The sequence below is a fragment of the Schistocerca serialis genome, chromosome 7 (assembly GCF_023864345.2).
Source record: "Schistocerca serialis cubense isolate TAMUIC-IGC-003099 chromosome 7, iqSchSeri2.2, whole genome shotgun sequence".
NCBI classification, from domain to species: Eukaryota; Metazoa; Arthropoda; class Insecta; order Orthoptera; family Acrididae; genus Schistocerca; species Schistocerca serialis.
This window is the reverse complement of record NC_064644.1, coordinates 423,430,037-423,449,453: the sequence shown is the minus strand read 5'-3', so window position 1 is coordinate 423,449,453 and position 19,417 is coordinate 423,430,037. Positions and strand designations below refer to the sequence as shown.

The following is a 19,417-nucleotide window of genomic DNA, read 5'->3' as shown; positions in this document are numbered from 1 at the left end:
ATCCAGATACACAATACCAGTGACAGTTTTCTCCATGAAGAAGAAAGGGCTGTACAGTTTCAGTTTGCTAAGGGCACAAAAAACATTAACTTTGGGACTGTCACGAACGTGTTCCAGGTTTTCATGTGGATTTTCGCTGCTCCATATTCCGGAGTTGTGATTGCTCACCATGCCACTAGTATGAAATTATGATTCATCGCTGAAAATTATTGTGTTCAGGAATGCCTCATCGTCCTCTTTCCGATGCAACACTTGCGCACAGAATACCCCACGTGCAATTATCTGCATCACTAACGTGCTGTGCCATTGCGAATCTGTAGGGTTTCAAGTGTAAACGTCTAAGCAGTACCCGCCAAACCGTCTGTTGTGGAATGGAGGTCTCGCGAGAAGCACGTCGCGTTAATTTTTGTGGACTTCGGGCAAATCTTTCCCTAACCTGTTCGACATAATCATCTATCCTGTCGCAGCGAACAACCCGTCTCAACAAAGTTCTTATGCCAAGTGTAAATTGCAAGCCTGCTTCGGGCTCTTTAGCGTATTTGGTGCGAAATTTACGGCGAACAGTTGTTGCACAGTCCGTTTCATGAAACCAAAACACACAGCACGCTTCCCACCACTGAAAGTAGCCATTTTAACTGTGCAGTACTCAAGCGCTCCTGGTGGCGGAGTGTGGTACTGATGCACTGCGTAAATCAGACTTTAGGTTGTTTGGTGCAAAATGCCACATCTACCAATTCTTTACGTTACCTCAATAAATTTCTATATCATTCCAAATTTGAAAAGTCCATTTTGACTTACCCTGTATACTACTAGAATGATCAACTGTCACCTCACTTGTCAATAAAATGACTCTGTCCTTGAGGGTACTGCATTTTTTTCCGATAGCGTATAAGTGGTTTCTTTTACAGGACTACGCACTCCAAGTCCTCTGAAGAATAGCTAGACGAGGGGAGCTAGGTAACACTTGGTGTCGTCCGCAGGTGTTCACGGTGTTCGTGCTGCCGCTGAACTCGTGCTGCAACCCTTTCCTGTACGCGATCCTGACGAAGCAGTTCAAGAAGGACTGCGTGCTCATCTGCAAGGCGATCGAGGAGTCGCGCGTGACGCGCGGCATCGGCCGCTGCCGGCACAGCTCCAACTTCAGCAACCGCCAGACGCCCGCCAACACCAACAGCCTCGCGGACCGCTCCTCCAGGGAGCAGCAGCAGCTGCAGCAGCTGCAGCAAGCCGTCGCCATACACCCGCACGCCTGCACCTGCGCCGGTCAGTCAGCACTCGCCGTGTTTCCATCAAAAGTACCACTTACCGGGTGGTCTCACAGAAATCCAGTGTGGGCTGTAATTATCGCATGGCAGCGGAATTTGGTAGATATTCTAATGATTTAATGCGGCAGCGGCTTACACTGGAAAAAAATAGTTCCAATTTTGGCCACCAGGTGCAAATCTGGCGCTGGACAGCATGTCGTCGACGTCTTCTGCGCTTATATTGAACAAGATTAGATTAGATTAGATTAGATTAATACTAGTTCCATGGATCATGAATACGATATTTCGTAATGATGTGGAACGAGTCGAATTTTCCAATACATGACATAATTAGGTTAATTTAACAACATACTTAAGTTAATATAACAACTTTATTTTTTGTGTTTTTTTTAATATTTTTGTTTTTTTTTACAAATAGCGTAAGCGACCATTAACAATATCAACTTTATGCCTTTCTCACTTATTTGGCCATTTTTGCCCACGTCCCGTTTCAAATCCATTACACATAGAAATATTTATATATATCTTTCTTGCAATCACAGCGCCAGATTTGCACCTGGTGGGCAGAATATGAACTTTTTTTCCAACGTGAATCAGTTCTGCATCAGTGCATTAGAACATCTACCAAGTTTCGCTTACATGCGATAATTACAGTCCACACTGGATCTTTGTGAGTAGCTGCACTTTAGTTATAACCTCCTAGTACTTTACTTTCTTTCCGTGTCCGAGAGAGAACATCTAAACTCTCTTGTTCTAAAACTCTGCACCTTTAATTGCCTTGTCGTAGCATAGAAAAGGAATTTCCTCTGTGCAAACCTTCATCCTCCATGGGCACATGAGCGAATGTCGATTCATCTGTGTTTTTCCGCATTTGCACTGAACATTTTCAGGGGACCCCACTTAATCACGTTTACTCTGAATTTTGCGACTCCCGTTCTAAATATATTCACTGCACCCCATGTATTATACTGTAGGTGCTGGTCTTGTGTGATTTCCTCTTTTGGAGTGCAGGTTTGTATTTTCCAGAGTCGCACCATAAAGGTACGCGGCAGGTCTCATGTCAGCCCGTTAGCGGTTCTGTCCTTTGATGCGGCTGATCTGGGCGCAGGTTCGAATCTTCCCTCGGGCAAGGGTGTGTGTGTTTGTCCTTAGGATAATTTAGGTTAAGGGGTGTGTAAGCTTAGGGACTGATGATCTTAGCAGTTAAGTCCCATAAGATTTCACACACATTTGAACATTTCTGTCCTTTGACTAAGGCTCTTCCTTGACCTAAGATGACATGGAACTGTTTGGTGGTTATGCATTAAGGGCCGTGAGTCGGTTTGCCTTTTTCGCCTCTCTATTTCACTGGCTACTTTGCGTCTGATATTTGGTGGTCCTATGACCGCAAGTGGATAACTTTTGTGGACAGACACCAGGTGACAATCCTAACACTCTTGTATAAGCGACGTACCGCTAAGTAATGCAAACAAGACCAACCGTTCCCCTTGTCATGCAGAGTGACAACAGTGCTACGTCTGAAACTGTGAAGCAGTACAGACGTATCAGATGTATTCCTAAGTTTCTTCCAGCGTAATCTGCGCAGAACCTGACACCTTAACCTCAGTAACTAACTACACTCCCTGACAAAAGTAGTGAAACGCCGAGAACAGAAGGAAGCAACGAAATGAAACTTCGTGAGTTCAGTGGGTATGTGATTTAATTTATATGCTTACGAAATCGTGCCATATTTATCAAAAAACTTGAAGTACGTCCTCTTATCTGAATGAGATTGTGGCCTCTGTGCCCTGGATGCACTGCACTCATTCGGCTGGGAGGGGTGTGATAAAGCCGTTGTTTCCCCTCCTGCAGCAAGATGGCCCACACCTGTTGTAACTCGACACTGATACCCTAGATCAGTGACCGTCAAACTTTTCTACTTAGGAGCCAACACAGACACTGTAGGGCGACACCTCAGACCCCGTAGGAAAGTGGGGGGGAGGAGGGGCGAATGCTACTCAAAGACGTATTCAGTTTTCACCAAAGCATAGCTAGTGATAGAAGCTTGCCATTTACACATTTTGAATCTTCATATTATAATGTATCACATCAAATATTTTCAAGTGGGACAGAATTTGATATAATGGGACTAAATGTATTTTGCTGAAGGCTTTTTCGCTGGCTCTTTACTATTTGCTTTGTTTTATTATTACTCGCGTAACAACTAATATATGAGATAAAATATGTTGCTACGAAAAGAGCCCCGAAATGCCTTTTAGTGATGCTGCGCTGTTGTTTTATTATTACTCGCGTAACAACTAATATATGAGATAAAATATGTTGCTACGAAAAGAGCCCCGAAATACCTTTTACTGATGCTGCGCTGTGACTTTCTTTGGATCATTAATTTTCAACAAAACAAAATAGATTATGTTCTTATTGTTCTGGATCTGGCTTTCTATTAAAGGAACATTTTTTCGTAACTGTAACTCGCCGTAAAGTTCAACATATCTTCCTTACTTTATAGTTATTGAAAAGGTTAATGAAAATTACTTCGTTATCAATACTGATGTTACAGTACGCAATGATTGTTCAACATCAAAATTTTGCAGTGAATTTTTGTTAACAGTAAAACACCAATAAGTACCACGACTAACACGAGAACATGAGACTATCGTCATAGAAAAAGATGTTTTTACTATAAGGTTGGCCAGACCAGAACTACGCACAGCAAGATTTCTTTTATGTTATGAAGGTAAATTATCTTTTTGCACTGTTAATAATATATTATCAACAGCCCGGGTCAACCTCTAAAACACATCATAAAATCTGCTGCTCTGCTCTGCAATTCCGAAAGCTGAAAGAAATAATTTTACTTCACTATTACCTGTCCGCTTCTTTGCGGTATGATTGGTTTCATTTAATGCAGTTTGAATGCGCCGCGGCAGCGGCTCGTTCGCTCGTAGCGCAGCTCTGCACCACGAATAATATTTAAATAACTGAAAATTTCTTAAAGGGATGGGATAAAATACCAGGCAAGCTTATTACAAATCATAATGCAAGGTTTCACTAACTAACTCTATTCAAAACATTTAAACAAATCAAGTTATTATACACCTTTCCCAAGCTATGTCTAATGGCGTCCCTCTCACAATCTTGACAAAAGAATGCTACGCAAGCGTACAATATAACGTCACAGGCTCTTCCTACTCACGTAACTCCAAGAAGACGACAGAGAAATTAATGTTCGTTCTGTACTATTTATAGTAGTCACATATTCTCATCTTTGTTTGATATTTAATAAGTATCGTCTGTGGCGGTTTCAGTATTCGCCGACACAGATATTATCTAAATAAAAAAAATCAGTACATAATTCTATACAAGAACAAAACATGACACATAATGCTTTTTCTTTATTACGTAATACGTCTTTTGCTAAGAGACGTTACAGTTTACATAGTGACAAATTTTCCGCACCTAAGCGGGTGCTGCAGCCACTGGCAACGAAACAAAATCCCACGTTGTTTGTTGTGGTTTCCAGGCACTTTTTATGGGGATCTTGATGCCTACTGTCTAAACGAATACCAAGCGGTTGCAGCAGACCGTTTTCAATCGGACCTTTGTATTAGGCTAATACACTGAAGAGCCAAAGAAACGGGTACACCTGCCTAACATCGTGTAGGTCAGTTGGTCAGTTGGTTTGGGGAAGGAGACCAGACAGCGAGGTCATCGGTCTCATCGGATTAGGGAAGGACGGTGAAGGAAGTCGGCCGTGCCCTTTCAAAGGAACCATCCCGGCATTTGCCTGGAGCGATTTAGGGAAATCACGGAAAACCTAAATCAGGATGGCCGGACGCGGGATTGAACCGTCGTCCTCCCGAATGCGAGCATCGTGTAGGGTCCCGGAGAGAGCGCATAAGTGCCGCGACACGACGTGGCATGGACTCGACTAATGTCTGAAGTAGTGCTGGAGGGAACTGAGACCATGAATCCTGCAGAACTGTCCACAAATCCTTAAGAGTACGAGTGGGTGGAGATCTCTTCTGAACAGCACGTTGTAAGGCATCCTAGATAGGCTCAGCAATGTTTATGTCTGGCTAGTTTTGTGGGCAGCGGAAGTGTTTAAACTCAGAAGAGTGTTCTTGGAGCCACTCTGTAGCAGTTCTGGACGCATGGGGTGTCGCATTGTCCTGCTGGAATCGCCCAAGTCCGTCGGAATGCACAATGGACATGAATGTATCAGGTGATCAGACAGGATGCTTACGTGCGTCTCACCTGTCAGAATCGTATCTAGAAGGATCAAGAGATCCATATCACTCCAACTGCAAACGCCCCACACCATTGCAGAGCCTCCACCAGCTTGAACAGTCCCCTGCTGACATGTAGGATGCATGTATTAACGAGGCTGCCTTCGTACCCGTATACGCCCATCCGCTCGATACAGTTTGACTCGTCCGACCAGGCAACGTGTTTCCAGTCATCAACATTCCAATGTCGGTGTTGACGGGCCCAGTCGAGGCGTAAAGCTTTGCATCGAACAGTCATCAAGGGTACACCAGTGGGCCTTCGGCTCCGAAAGCCCATATCGACGATGTTTCGTTGAATGGTTCGCACGCTGACACTTGTTGATGGCCCAGCATTGAAACTCCAGCAGTTTTGACGAGGGTTGCGCTTCTGTTACGTTGAACGTTTCAGTGTAAAAGAACGCTACACACCTGTTCCAGGCTTTCAATAAGAAAACTCTTGAATGCATTAAGTCAAAATTGAATTTTCTAAGTTGAACATCGAGTGGCATTCAATTACTCAACATTCTGAAACCCTAGTTAGTACGCCACTCCGTAAGGAGATCACAACTGTAGTGCACGGCTCACAGCCACAGTTAACTTCACACTGTCTCATCAAGTTGTACCAGCTTTAAAATGAAAATATTAACAAAGATTCTTAGTAATTAATGACAATGGATAAAATACAAATACGCAGAAAAATAGAAGTATTAATAAACGCAACGATTCGTTGAATTTAAATCTGATGCGCGTTTGTACCTAGCTGTACAGACAATGGTCCAGTGGCAGGCATTCAGGAAAATGGCGTATGCTTTGCCACATCTGGATAAGGTAAACGTTCTCAGACGATCACCTGTACAATCCGCCAGCGAGCCCACGTCCCAGGCGAAATTATCTTCATGCATAGAATTACGACAGACTTCTACAGTAGGGAGAGAAGCATAATTAATTTACGCATTACAGTAAGGTAAACCAGTTAAATATGAAATCACAGTATTGCCCGGCATAGGCAAGAAAATCGCTGAAACTGGTAGAGAGAAAAATTAACTCTTAATCAACCCCCCCCCCCCATGAACCATGGACCTTGCCGTTGGTGGGGAGGCTTGCGTGCCTCAGCGATACAGATAGCCGTACCGTAGGTGTAACCACAACGGAAGGGTATCTGTTGAGGGGCCAGACAAACGTGTGGTTCCTGAAGAGGGGCAGCAGCCTTTTCAGTAGTTGCAGGGGCAACAGTTTGGATGATTGACTGATCTGGCCTTGTAACACTAACCAAAACAGCCTTGCTGTGCTGGTACTGCGAACGGCTGAAAGCAAGTGGAAACTACAGCCGTAATTTTTCCCTAGGGCATGCACCTTTGATGTATGGTTAAATGATGATGGCGTCCTCTTGGGTAAAATATTCCGGAGGTAAAATAGTCCCCCATTCGGATCTCCGGGCGGGGACTACTCAGGAGGACGTTGTTATCGGGAGAAAGAAAACTGGCGTTCTACGGATCGGAGCGTGGAATGTCAGATCGGGCAGGTACGTTAGAAAATTTAAGAAGGGAAATGGATAGGTTAAAGTTCGATATAGTGGGAATTTGTGAAGTTCGGTGGCAGGAGGAACAAGACTTCCGGTCAGGTGAATAAGGGTTATAAACAAATGGGGGTAATGCAAGAATGGGTTTAATAATGGATAGGAAAATAGGACTGCGGGTAAGCTACTGCAAACACCATAGTGAACGCATTATGGTAGCCAAGATAGATACGAAGCCCACGCGTATCACAGTAGTACAAGATTATATACCAACTACCTCCGCAGATGACGAAGAGATGGATAAAATGTATGATGAGATAAAAGAAATATTCAGATAGTGAAAGGATACGAACATTTAATAGTAATGGGTGACTGGAATTCGACAGCAGGAAAAGGGAGAGAATGAAACGTAATAGGTGAATATGGATTGGGGGGAATAAAAGAAAGAGGAAGCCGCCTGGTAGGATTTTGCACAGAGCATAACTTAATCATAGCTAACACTTGGTTCAAGAATCATGAAAGAACACTGTACACATGGAAGAACCCTGGAGATACTAGAGGGTATCAGATAGATTATACAATGGTAAGACAGAGATTCAGGAACCAGGTTTTAAATTGTAAGACATTTCCAGGGGCAGATGTGGACTCTGACCACAATCTATTGGTTATGAACTGCAGATTAAAACTGAAGAAACTGCAAAAAGGTGGGAACTTGAGGAGATGGGACCTGGATAAACTGAAAGAACCAGACGATGTAGAGAGCTTCAGGGAGAGCATTAGGGAACGACTGACAAGAATTGGGGAAATAAATACAGTAGGAGAAGAATGGGTAACTTTGAGAGACGAAATAGTGAAAGTAGCAGGGGACCAAGTAGGTAAAAAGACGAGGGTAATAGAAATCCTTGGGTAACAGAAGAGATATTGAATTTAATTGATGAAAGGATAAAATATAAAAATGTAGTAAATGAAGCAGGCAAAAAGGAATACAAACGTCTCAAAAATGAGATAGACAGGAAGTGCAAAATGGCTAAGCAGGGATGGCTAGAGGACAAAAGTAAGGATGTAGAGGCACATTCACTAGGGGTAAGATAGATACTGTCTACAGGAAAATTAAAGAGACCTTTGGAAAAAAGATAACCACTTGTATGAATATCAAGAGCTCAGATGGAAACCCAGTTCTAAGCAAAGAAGGGAAAGCAGAATGGTGGAAGGAGTATATAGAGGGTCTATACAAGGGCGATGTTCTTGAGGACAATATTATAGAAATGGAAGAGGATGTAGATGAAGATGAAATAGGAGATATGATACTGCGAGAAGAGTCTGACAGAGCACTGAAAGACCTAAGTCGAAACAAGGCACCGGGAGTAGACAACATTCCATTAGAACTACTGACAGCCTTGGGAGAGCCAAGCCTGACGAAACTCTACCATCTGGTGAGCAAGATCTATGAGACAGGCGAAATACCCTCATACTTCAAGAAGAATATAATAATTCCAATCCCAAAGAAAGCAGGCGTTGACAGATGTGAAAATTATCGAACCATCAGTTTAATAAGCCACGGCGGCAAAATACTAACACGAATTCTTTACAGACGAATGGAAAAACTAGTAGAAGCCGACCTCGGGGAAGAAATGTTGGAACACGTGAGGCAATACTGACCCGACGACTTATCTTATAAAATAGATTAAGGGAAGGCAAACCTACGTTTCTATCATTTGCAGACTTAGAGAAAGCTTTTGACAATGTTGACTGGAATACTCTATTTCAAATTCTGAAGGTGGCAGGGGTAAAATACAGGGAGCAAAGGCTATTTACAATTTTTACAGGAACCATATGGCAGTTATAAGAGTCGAGGGGCATGAAAGGGATGCAGTGGTTGGGAAGGGAGTGAGACAGGGTGGTATGTAGTCTATCCTTGATGTTATTCAATCTGTATATTGAGCAAGCAGTAAAGGAAACAAAAGAAAAATTCGGAGTTGGAATTAAAAGCCTCGGAGAAGAAATAAAAACTTTTAGGTTCGCCGATGACATTGTAATTCTGTCAGAGACAGCAAAGTACCTGGAAGAGCAGCTGAACGGAATGGACAGTGTCTTGAAAGAAGGATATAAGATGAACATCAACAAAAGCAAAACGAGGATAATGGTATGTAGTCGAATTAAATCGGGTGATGCTGCGGGAATTAGATTAGAAAATGAGACGCATTAAGTAGTAAATGAGTTTTGCTATCTGGGGAGCAAAATAACTGATGATGGTCGAAGTAGAGAGGATATAAAATGTAGACTGGCAATGGCAAGGAAAGCGTTTCTGAAGAAGAGAAATTTGTTAACATCGATTATAGATTTAAGTGTCAGGAAGTCGTTTCTGAAAGTATTTGTATGGAGTGTAGCCATGAATGGAAGTGAAATATGGACGATAAATAGTTTGGACAAGAAGAGAATAGAAGCTTTCGAAATGTGGTGCTACAGAAGAATGCTGAAGATTAGATGGGTAGATCACATAACTAATGAGGGGGTGTTGAATAGAATTGGAGAGAAGAGAAATTTGTGGCACAAGTTGACTAGAAGAAGGGATCGGTTAGTAGGGCATATTCTGACGCATCAAGGGATCACCAGTTTAGTATTGGAAGGCAGCGTGGAGGGTAAAAATCGTAGAGGGAGACCAAAAGATGAATACACTAAACAGATTCAGAAGGATGTAGGTTGCAGTAGGTACTGGGAGATGAAGAAGCTTGCACAGGATAGGGTAGCATGGAGAGCTGCATCAAACCAGTCTCAGGACTGAAGACCACAACAACAACAAGCAAATCATCACCATATTGGTTAACAGCACACTAATTCAGAGAGGCAACGAGCATTTGTAGTTCAACGTTCATAGATCGGTATCCATCCATTCTGTAAACGCAACGTGCAATTCTATGCATTAACCTAAAATGTCAAAGTATAGGTCTGTGGTTCGTCGCTGACACTTAAACCCCTAACTGCCACGTGAATTTAAGAGTTTGGTCAACCTGAATAGCCGGGCGGAGTGGCCGTGCGGTTCTAGGCGCTACAGTCTGGAACCGAGCAACCGCTACGGTCGCAGGTTCGAATCCTGCCTCGGGCATGGATGTGTGTGATGTCCTTAGGTTAGTTAGGTTTAATTATTTCTAAGTTCTAGGGGACTGATGACCTCAGAAGTTAAGTCGCATAGTGCTCAGAGTCATTTGAACGATTTGATTCAACCTGAATAAACTTTACATGAAATGGAGTATCCGGTGAGTTATTACCGTATATCAGAAGGTGGAAACGAGAGCAAGGCCACAGCCTTCAGCTCCAGGAGACGCTGGGCCAGCTACACAGCAACTGCATGCTGCACTCTCATGTGTATCTTCCGGTCAGCGGCGGTTACAATACTGCCTGCCCCGCTGCCTACACGCCTCGGTCCTGAAAACCAGCACGTGACTACGGCAAATTCACGCTTCCTTCATTGATCAGCGTACACTCCGTTCTCTTCTTAAGAGGAGCCGCATCGCCCAAAATGACAATATTTGACATTTCTATTTTTATGCAGATTATGAAAATATGGATATTTATGCTTAATTTGGTGTTCGTTTTATTGAAAAACTGGAACATTTACTATTTTAAATAAATATTCTAAAATAATCATGCACTGTCATTTCTGAGGATGTTGTTTGGCATCATTTGTGGAGAAGAAACCCTACAGTGACTTGCCAATTACAAAACTAGAGGGCAATAATCATGTGCAGAAGAAGATGGGCGCAAGACCGCTTACACCACAACAGCAACTGGGAAGTACTAAGTTATTAGGCGGTCTCAGTATAAGACGTCGACTGACTGATAAACAAACTGATCAGATTACACAATATTGTAGTATGGCTATAAGAAGCAACAGGATAATTTAGATGGTATAAAGAGAGCTGTTTGGGCAGTTTATTCCCACAAGCTATGTATAGATGCTGAACCAATCCACAATCTGCGTCTCATTGAGTGCTGTAAATACCTGAAGGAAAAAGAAGAAGATAAGTAGAAACTCTCTCAGAAAATTACTGTATCAAATGCTGTTGTGCTTGCCGTATAACCTGTTTCAGCATCTTGCCCATCCGGAGCTGCTGGAGAAATTTCTGAAAGGCAAAACACAAAATGCCAACGAATCTTTTAAGATTGTTGTGTGGTCAATAATACCAAAAAAATGTTTTTGTTGGAAGGTCAGTCTTCGAACTTGGTGTTTTTGACGCTGCTTTAATGATGGCTATTGCGGGAAACTTCATGTTCTGGAACATCTTGGAATTCATAAAAGATTAAACCATCACTAAAAGAGGGACTTGGAGCAACTGCGAGTCGTGAAGGCAGAGTCTGCTGCAAACAATTTATCAAAAGAAGTCAGATCCAAGGAAAGGAAGGCAGCGTTGGGTGAGGAAGATGAAGAAGGAGATGAGGACCGCCAACCAGGAGGATTCTAACACATTCTCTATATATCAGTTGACTATGTATTAATTTTTTTTAAAAGGAATTTTGTCGAAATGACATTTTTAGTATAAATGTCCTTTTTCACAGAAACCGGTAAATCTCACACCTACCAATTAGTTACCTCTTAACAAAGGTAGTTCAAATGGCTCTGAGCACTATGGGACTCAACTGCTTAGGTTATTAGTCCCCTAGAACTTAGAACTAGTTAAACCTAACTAACCTAAGGACATCACAAACATCCATGCCCGAGGCAGGATTCGAACCTGCGACCGTAGCGGTCTTGCGGTTCCAGACTGCAGCGCCCTAACAAAGGTAGTACCCTGTTGTTCTATGTCTACTTTAGTAGCATTTGCTCAAATGGTTAAAATTCAAGAAATTAAAACTGTGAAAATTTACGTCAAGAAATTATATGTTTAGGAAAAAATCATAACATTTGTTTTCCAAAGGGCCGTTTTAAAGTGATTGTAGAGCAATACATTCACGAAACATGAGAGAACATGTGGTAAAAATCCTACATTTATATACTCAACAGTTCCTGAGAAAATGTGGCATTTATGTATTAAATTTAACATTATCAAGATAGGGTGGTACGACTCCCCTTAAAAGTCAAATCAAAACAGTCTTTTCGCGCTTGCTCGCCGCTTAAAATTGTTCCAGTCCGAGGCGCTCCTGCCCTGTCACTACAAACAGATGGGGTAACTCTTTGCTCCAGTGAAACCGATCAGAGGCAAATATCGATACGTACGTACCAAACAGCACACAGTCAGTTCATAAAGACACGTGTCATCTGCTGATGAGCACTGTCCTCTGAAATAATGGCACCACCATATTGTGGCATGAGTAGTAACAGATGAAGAGCCAGGATGTCCGTGGATCACGGTTTGCTATCAGACTTCCTTCATTCACGTCCACCCATGACCTGAAGTCATACCCAATGGTTGCCCACACCATGATGGCAGTAGTAACGCCGCTGTGTCTGTCCAAAGTACTGGAATAAAGGGCCTCATCCCCAGGTCGCAGCCATGCTCGTCAACAATGTTCATCCAGGATAGTGCAGAACTGTGAACCATCACTGAGCCCAGTCTGACGCCATTCATCAGGAGTCAATACTTCCTGATCACGACACCACTCTAGACCCAACCGTTTGTGTTGTGGTGTCAACTGACGACTACGCAAGGGACGGGATACCACAAAACGTTGTCGGATGGCAGGGGCAGATGCGAAGGCGTTTACGATGTGCTTAGTGCACAGTATGACGATGCTCCCTCATGGTGATCAGATGTGGTCGGCCAGAAGCTTGACGACGAGCATACCTGCCGTCGCGTTCCCATGTACTCCAACACTGGGCCGCTGTCACATTCGAATTCCCCACAAATCTACGAAGGTCATTTTTAAAGTAAGAACTGACAGCGCATAGTGTCCGTGCATCCTGTCACGTGAAGTCGGCTCACGGTCGGCCACTCTTGGCCAGTCTCTCAGACGGCCGCTGTGGCCGAGCGGTTCTGAGCGCTTCAGTCCGGAACCATGCGGCTGCTACGGTCGCAGGTTCGAATCCTGCCTCGGGCATGGATGTGTGTGATGTCCTTAGGTTAGTTAGGTTTAAGTAGTTCTAAGTTCTAGGGGACTGATGCCCTCAGATGTTAAGTCCCATAGTGCTTAGAGCCATTTGAACCATTTTTGAGCCACTCTCTCACTACGACGCCACTAAGCTTTACGACTCTGCCGCTGTTGTATTGTTACACTGCTTCGTTTGTTGCTACATTAATCAGTAATCCTGCCGATTGTCCTGTGCGCTCGATTATTCGGTTCTCAAATGCGAGGCAAGTCCGTCCTGCTGAAACTGTTCGATTGGTTGGTTCATTTGGGGGAGAAGACCAAACAGCAAGGTCATTGGTCCCATCGGATTAGGGAAGGATGTGGAAGGAAGTCGGCCGAGCCCTTTCAAAGGAATCGTCCTAGCATCAGCCTGAAGCTATTTATGGAAATCACGGAAAATCTAACTCAGGATGGCCGGACGCGGGTTTCAACCGTCGTCGTCCTGTGTACGAGTCCAGTGTGCTAACTACTGCACCACCGCGCTTGGTTCAAATGGCTCTGAGCACTATGGGACTCAACATCTTAGGTCATAAGTCCCCTAGAACTTAGAACTACTTAAACCTAACTAACCTAAGGACATCACACACACCCATGCCCGAGGCAGGATTCGAACCTGCGACCGTAGCAGCCTCGCGGTTCCGGACCGCAGCGCCAGAACCGCACGGCCACCGCGGCCGGCCACCGCGCTTGGTCTGCTGAAATTCACCGGCAGCTTGCTGAAGGTTATGGTACAGGTTTAATGAATGATGAAAATGTGCGTAAATGGTGTACGCTGTTTAATGAAGAAAGGACAAATTTTCGTGATGAAAAACTATCTGGGCGGCATGCTGTCATGAATGAAGACTTCACAGATAAAGTTGATGAGGCAATTCGCCAAAACAGGCGCTTCACTACTGACTAGCTGCATTAGAAATTTCCACAAGTTTCAGGATTAGTAGTATTTCACACTGTTGCTGACAAACTTCACAGCAAAAAGATGTGTGCGCGATGGGTGCCGCAAATGTTGACAGAAGAACACGAAACAAAGCGACCGGCATATTCTTTGTCCGTTATGGACATCACAAGGATGGTGGCGAGTTCATTGGTCACATTGTGACCGATGAAACGTGGGTTGTGCGCTGCACTCCAGAGAATAAACGTCAATCCAGTGAAACCACGAAAATTCAAATAAGGACCTTCAATACGGAAAATCATGAACACGGTTTTCTGAGACCGGAAAAGTATTCCTCTGTTAGACTTTTTCCCAAGAGGAATGACAATACATGATGAGAGGTGCTGTGAAATATTATTAAAGCTGAGGCGCGCTATTCAAAATCACCGGCGGGGACTGCTCTCTAGCGGCGTCGTTCTTCTTCACGACAATGCCCAGCCTCACGTTGCGGCAAGAACAAGGACGCAACTGGACAACTTTGGTTGGGAATTACTGGATCATCCACCATACAGCCGTGACTTAGCACCATCAGACTTTAATCTGTTTCCGAAACTGAAGGAATTTCTTGGTGGAAAGCGCTTGAAAAATGATGACACGTGCAAAGAAACTCTTGCTAACTGGTCTAACGGTCATGCGGCAGAGTATCCTTAATGCTGGTGTCCAAAAGCTAGTCCCATGACTTGACAGATGTTTAAATGTTCGTGGTGACTATGTTTAAAAAGTGAAAAAAATGTGCATATTGTGATACAATTTATGTTCATAAATAAAATTTCTCTTACTCCATTACAAATCGGCCCTCGTAGATAGGCACGAATCGTCCAGCCTGCCAAATGGAGACCCAAAATGAAGCCATTTGCAAACTCTTTCAGGTGCTGGTAACGCTGTCTCACGTCGAGTATGCGCCATTTCTATGTCTTTTACATGGATCATTCAAAATCTGACGCTGTTTCCTTTCTATAATTTATCCAGTTATTCCTATAATTTCACTTCTTCCTCTCCTTTACGTTTTCTACTGTGTCCATTTCTTTATCTGCTTAGCCGCCTTCCTCTTTTTTCTACTTTTTCACTTTCTTCTTCTGCCTCTTCAATTTTGTTCTCTCTTTACTGTACTTCATCTGCTTTTTCCTCTTCAGTCTCTTCTGCGTCTTCAACTTCCTCTTTCTTAGAAATCATTCTGCAGGAAGGACCCTTCATTCCTCTGTAAATCATATCTCTTTCATCATCATCCCCGTTCTCCGTCAGTTCACTACGTTATATGAGGTTGAGTTTCAGAACTACCAAAAAGTGTAGACTGGGTCGATTGGAATTGAAAATATTTACTAAAACATTAGTATTGTCAGTGTGAACATAATAATGCCTGCAAAAACTCATGTACATCTCTTAATGATTAACCAAATGTCATCAACGAGGCATGCAACACAGTTTTTTGTTCAGTAAAAAATAAAATGTTGTGTGACTAGGGCCCCCCGTCGGGTAGACCGTTCGCCGAGTGCAAGTCTTTCGATTTGACGCCACTTCAGCGACTTGCGCGTCGATGGGGATGACATGATGATTAGGACAACACAACACCCAATCCCTGAGCGGACAAAATCTCCGACCCAACCGGGAATCGAACCCGGGCCCTTAGGATTCGCATTCTGTCGCGCTGACCTCTTTTTTTAAATTTTTTTTTTTAATCATTGTGTTTGGTCGTTGCGGATGTCGCAAGACATCCTGTTCAAGTTCGGTGGTTGATCCTTCCACTCAGTTTTTTTATTACAGAGGCCAACCGGATCTCTGACCGAACACGCTGAGCTACTATGCCGGCGTCCAATATCGGAGAGCCCTAGCAGTAGTGACAATATGTAAAGGAAAAATCAATCGAAGTGTGTGTTAGGGAGGGCACTCAGCTTAGGCACTTTGTGCAGCATCGTGGTCCGTCGTTCTGCGGTGGTGTAATGGTTAGCATTTCTGCCTACCAATCATGACGACCTGGGTTCGAGTCTCGCCGGCACGGTAGCTCAGCGTGTTCGGTCAGAGGGTTTAGCTACCCTCCATAACAAAAAAACTGAGTAAATGAATCAACGATCAACCTGAACAGGCGTCATCGGACATCCGCCACGAACAAATTCAACGAACAATCTAGAACAAAATGAGATTTAAAAAAAAGGAAAATAAAATTTAAAAAAAGATGCAGTGGCTAGAGGTTTAAAAAAAAAGTCCCGGGCGCTGCATAATTTTAATTCATTTCGTCTGCTTCGATCGTTATCGTACATAATAAAAAGAGACTTAAATGTCTCAGAGAAACATTTAATTATAATCGGTAATGAGATTACCGATTTTGGGACGTTATTTCCTTCGACACATGTGAAATATATCACGAAAATGTTCTGTTTCGTATCTTTTGGCTAAATATTTTTGTATATATTCCGCATGCGGCGATGGTAATGACGTGGCTAAACCAGTAATGTGATTTTTAGTAACAAATTACGATCTTGTTTATCTTTTAGTTTACAGTATGGACCGCTTTGCTTTGTAGGACAGTTGCGGCTGTACTTTGACAGACTGCTCGCTGCACAGGTCGCAAGCTGCTGTCGGACGCGGGGGCGGCGGCGCTGGTGGCGGCTGCGGCGGCGGCCCGTGCGGGGGCAGCGCAGGGAGCCGGCGTGGGCGTGGGTGTGGGCGTGGGCGTGGGGGCGCACCGTGGCTCCGCGGGCTCCGAGCCGGCACTGTCGTCGCTGGGGCTGGCGACGGCGCGGGAGGCGGCGAGGGAGGCGCCGGCCCCCAGGGGGCGCCGGCCCGGCTCCGGCGGCGGGGGCGGCGGAGGCGGGGGCAGGGACGCGGGAGCGGCGGAGGCAGCGGAGGCGGCGCCGCGGCGCTGGCTGCTGGGCAAGGCACGCTGGCTGCTGCGCTGCGTGCGGCGGGAACGGCGGTACGCGGGCCGGCGCGCGCGCTCCGACGAGTACGCCTACCAGATCGCCGAGATCCAGCAGCGCCAGAAGCAGAAGCAGCACAAGCGCGCCTCCTCCGTCTCCTCCTCCGAGAACTTCAGGTAGGCCCACCTCCCGGGTGGGAAGTAACCGCTGCGCAGATGCAAACGCGTTTCTGCCATTGTACGTGTGATATGCAGTAAGGGTACAAAAGTCATTTAATATCATGTCGGACTTCCTTTTGTCCGGCGTAGTCCAGCAGCCAGACGTCGCATCGACTTAACAAGTCGTTGGAACTCTATTTCTATTGTCTATCGCTTGCGCCTTGTCCCGCGGTTACGCAGGGTCGGCCATGGTTAATCGGATTTGCCATGTTAATTTTAAGGGGTGGCTGGATGCCACTCCTGCCGCCACTCTGTACCCCCCAGGACGGAATTAGTGTACCTCAACTGTCTGTGTCTAGTGGAATCCGTGAAAATAGTGTGAATGTCTACAGATGTCTGCGAGCTGTGTAACTGAGGCGGAACGTGGGGACCGGCCCGGTATTCACCTAGCGAGATGTGGAAAACCGCCTAAAAACCACATCCAGGCTGGCCGGCACATTACCTCTCGTCGTTAATCCGCCGGGCGGATTCGATCCGGGGCCAGCGCGCCTACCCGAGTCCAGGATAACAAGTCACTGGAAGTCCCCTATAGAAATAATTAGCCTTGCTGCCTCTATACCCGCCCATGATTGGGAAAGTGTTGCTGGTGCAAGATTTTGTGCTCAAACTAATCTCTCCACTTTGTTCCACAAATTCACGTTGGCCGATCTGGGCTGCCAAACCATTCGCTTGAATCGCAAACAGTTGTGGCCCAGTTGCGGCGGCACGGTTCCTTCCGTCCCTGTACGACGAACCTGCACCTAACTGTGAACATTGTCTCAGCAGATCATCAGCAGGGCCGGCCGGTGTGGCCGTGCGGTTCTAAGCGCGTCAGTTTGGAACCGCGTGACCGCTACGGTCGCAGGTTCGAATCCTGCCTCGGGCATGGATGTGTGTGATGTCCTTAGGTTAGTTAGGTTTAAGTAGTTCTAAGTTCTAGGGACTGATGACCTCAGTAGTTAAGTCCCATAGTGCTCACAGCCATCATCAGCAGGGAAGCCGAGCGAAACCTACTGTACTTAGACGTGAACCAGGCTGCAATTAAAGTCACTAATCTACGTTTCGGGAGAAAGTTTTCACACGAAATGAAAGGTTGACAATTTTGTCCTTATTCTGAAACTTAGTTGAACAAGTATCACTGCCAAGCCCGTGCTAGTCTTAACACAGTCACTCACAATACCTTTCACTCACGTTAGCAAGTTTATGGTGTTGCATTTCCCGAAAACCTAATAGCTACAAAAATGCGGATTGTTTTTGATTGAGAATGCTCGACATATATTAAGTCTGTCGGTATCTAATGCAGTCACAGTTTTTAGCCACCGACCTGCTCAATACGCCACGCGGAATTTATGTCTTTTCCCGTCACAAAATTCACTTAAAAATTCCGAAATTTCTACATACCCATCGGAATAATTATGCCGTCACTTTACAACACTTCTGATGTATGAAACGCTGCTAGAACCGGCAACTTATCATTTCCTTCGGAGCTGCTACTACCCACGTCCGAACTGTTTCATGGCCATGCTTTGACTCCTCTCTAGAATACTCTAAGTCTTCTCTACCAGCAGAGAAAGGTGCGCGAAGAATATTGCTTTACCATTGGTCAGTTTACTCAACAGCCAATAGCAAAACAACATTCTCCCGCGTCAGTCCGCACTTTTCATCAATAACCAATCTCAAAATAGTAAACCTAACGACTGCACTTTTTACCGACGTAATTATCTAATATGGTGAAGTTTTGTTTATGCATAAAGTTATTTACTATTGTTATTTATATCTGAATTAACTTTCCCTTTACCATAAACTTACTTTACAAATCTATTTAACAAAAATCCCCTTTGTCCACATCCATACTTCATCGAAATGTTCCCACACTAAATCCCACTACATAACTCGTTAAACAATTATCTTCATATTAACCTTAAACCACACTCACACATCATTCATACTGCTAAAACCCATTTATAACATTTCACATACACAAAAAGACATAATAACACTTTATGAAAATACTAGAACAGTTTATGAAAAACATTCTATTACTTTAGTGCACTCTAGTGGGCACAATCGATACTAAATCACAGTCCCCTATCCAATACTGTCCTCTATCAGCTCTGAGACACATCTCCCACTTAACCGCCTCCAAGGCAGGATCGGTATACGGCGCTACGTCTCACACTGACAAGACGAACTGTCATCCATAAAAATTCCATGGTTTTTTGGGAACATGAAGTCCAAGTAGCGGAACATAACCATTTCCATACAATGATCAGTTCATTTGGACCAGAGCACGTAGTCCATTCCATGTAAACACAGCCCACACCA

The 19,417-nt window shown here is 44.4% G+C and overlaps 1 protein-coding gene across 1 annotated transcript in view; it reads left to right on the top strand.

Moving 5' to 3' along the window:
• LOC126413132 (lutropin-choriogonadotropic hormone receptor-like) overlaps positions 1 to 19,417 on the top strand; it is a 932,298-nt gene that overhangs the window by 871,355 nt on the left and 41,526 nt on the right. Inside the window, exons 17-21 of the mRNA XM_050083024.1 lie at positions 981 to 1,201; positions 12,527 to 12,541; positions 16,211 to 16,215; positions 16,600 to 16,659; positions 16,867 to 17,071. Of these exons, the coding sequence (XP_049938981.1) occupies positions 981 to 1,201; positions 12,527 to 12,541; positions 16,211 to 16,215; positions 16,600 to 16,659; positions 16,867 to 17,071 (506 nt within the window). The remainder of the gene's footprint in view (positions 1 to 980; positions 1,202 to 12,526; positions 12,542 to 16,210; positions 16,216 to 16,599; positions 16,660 to 16,866; positions 17,072 to 19,417) is intronic.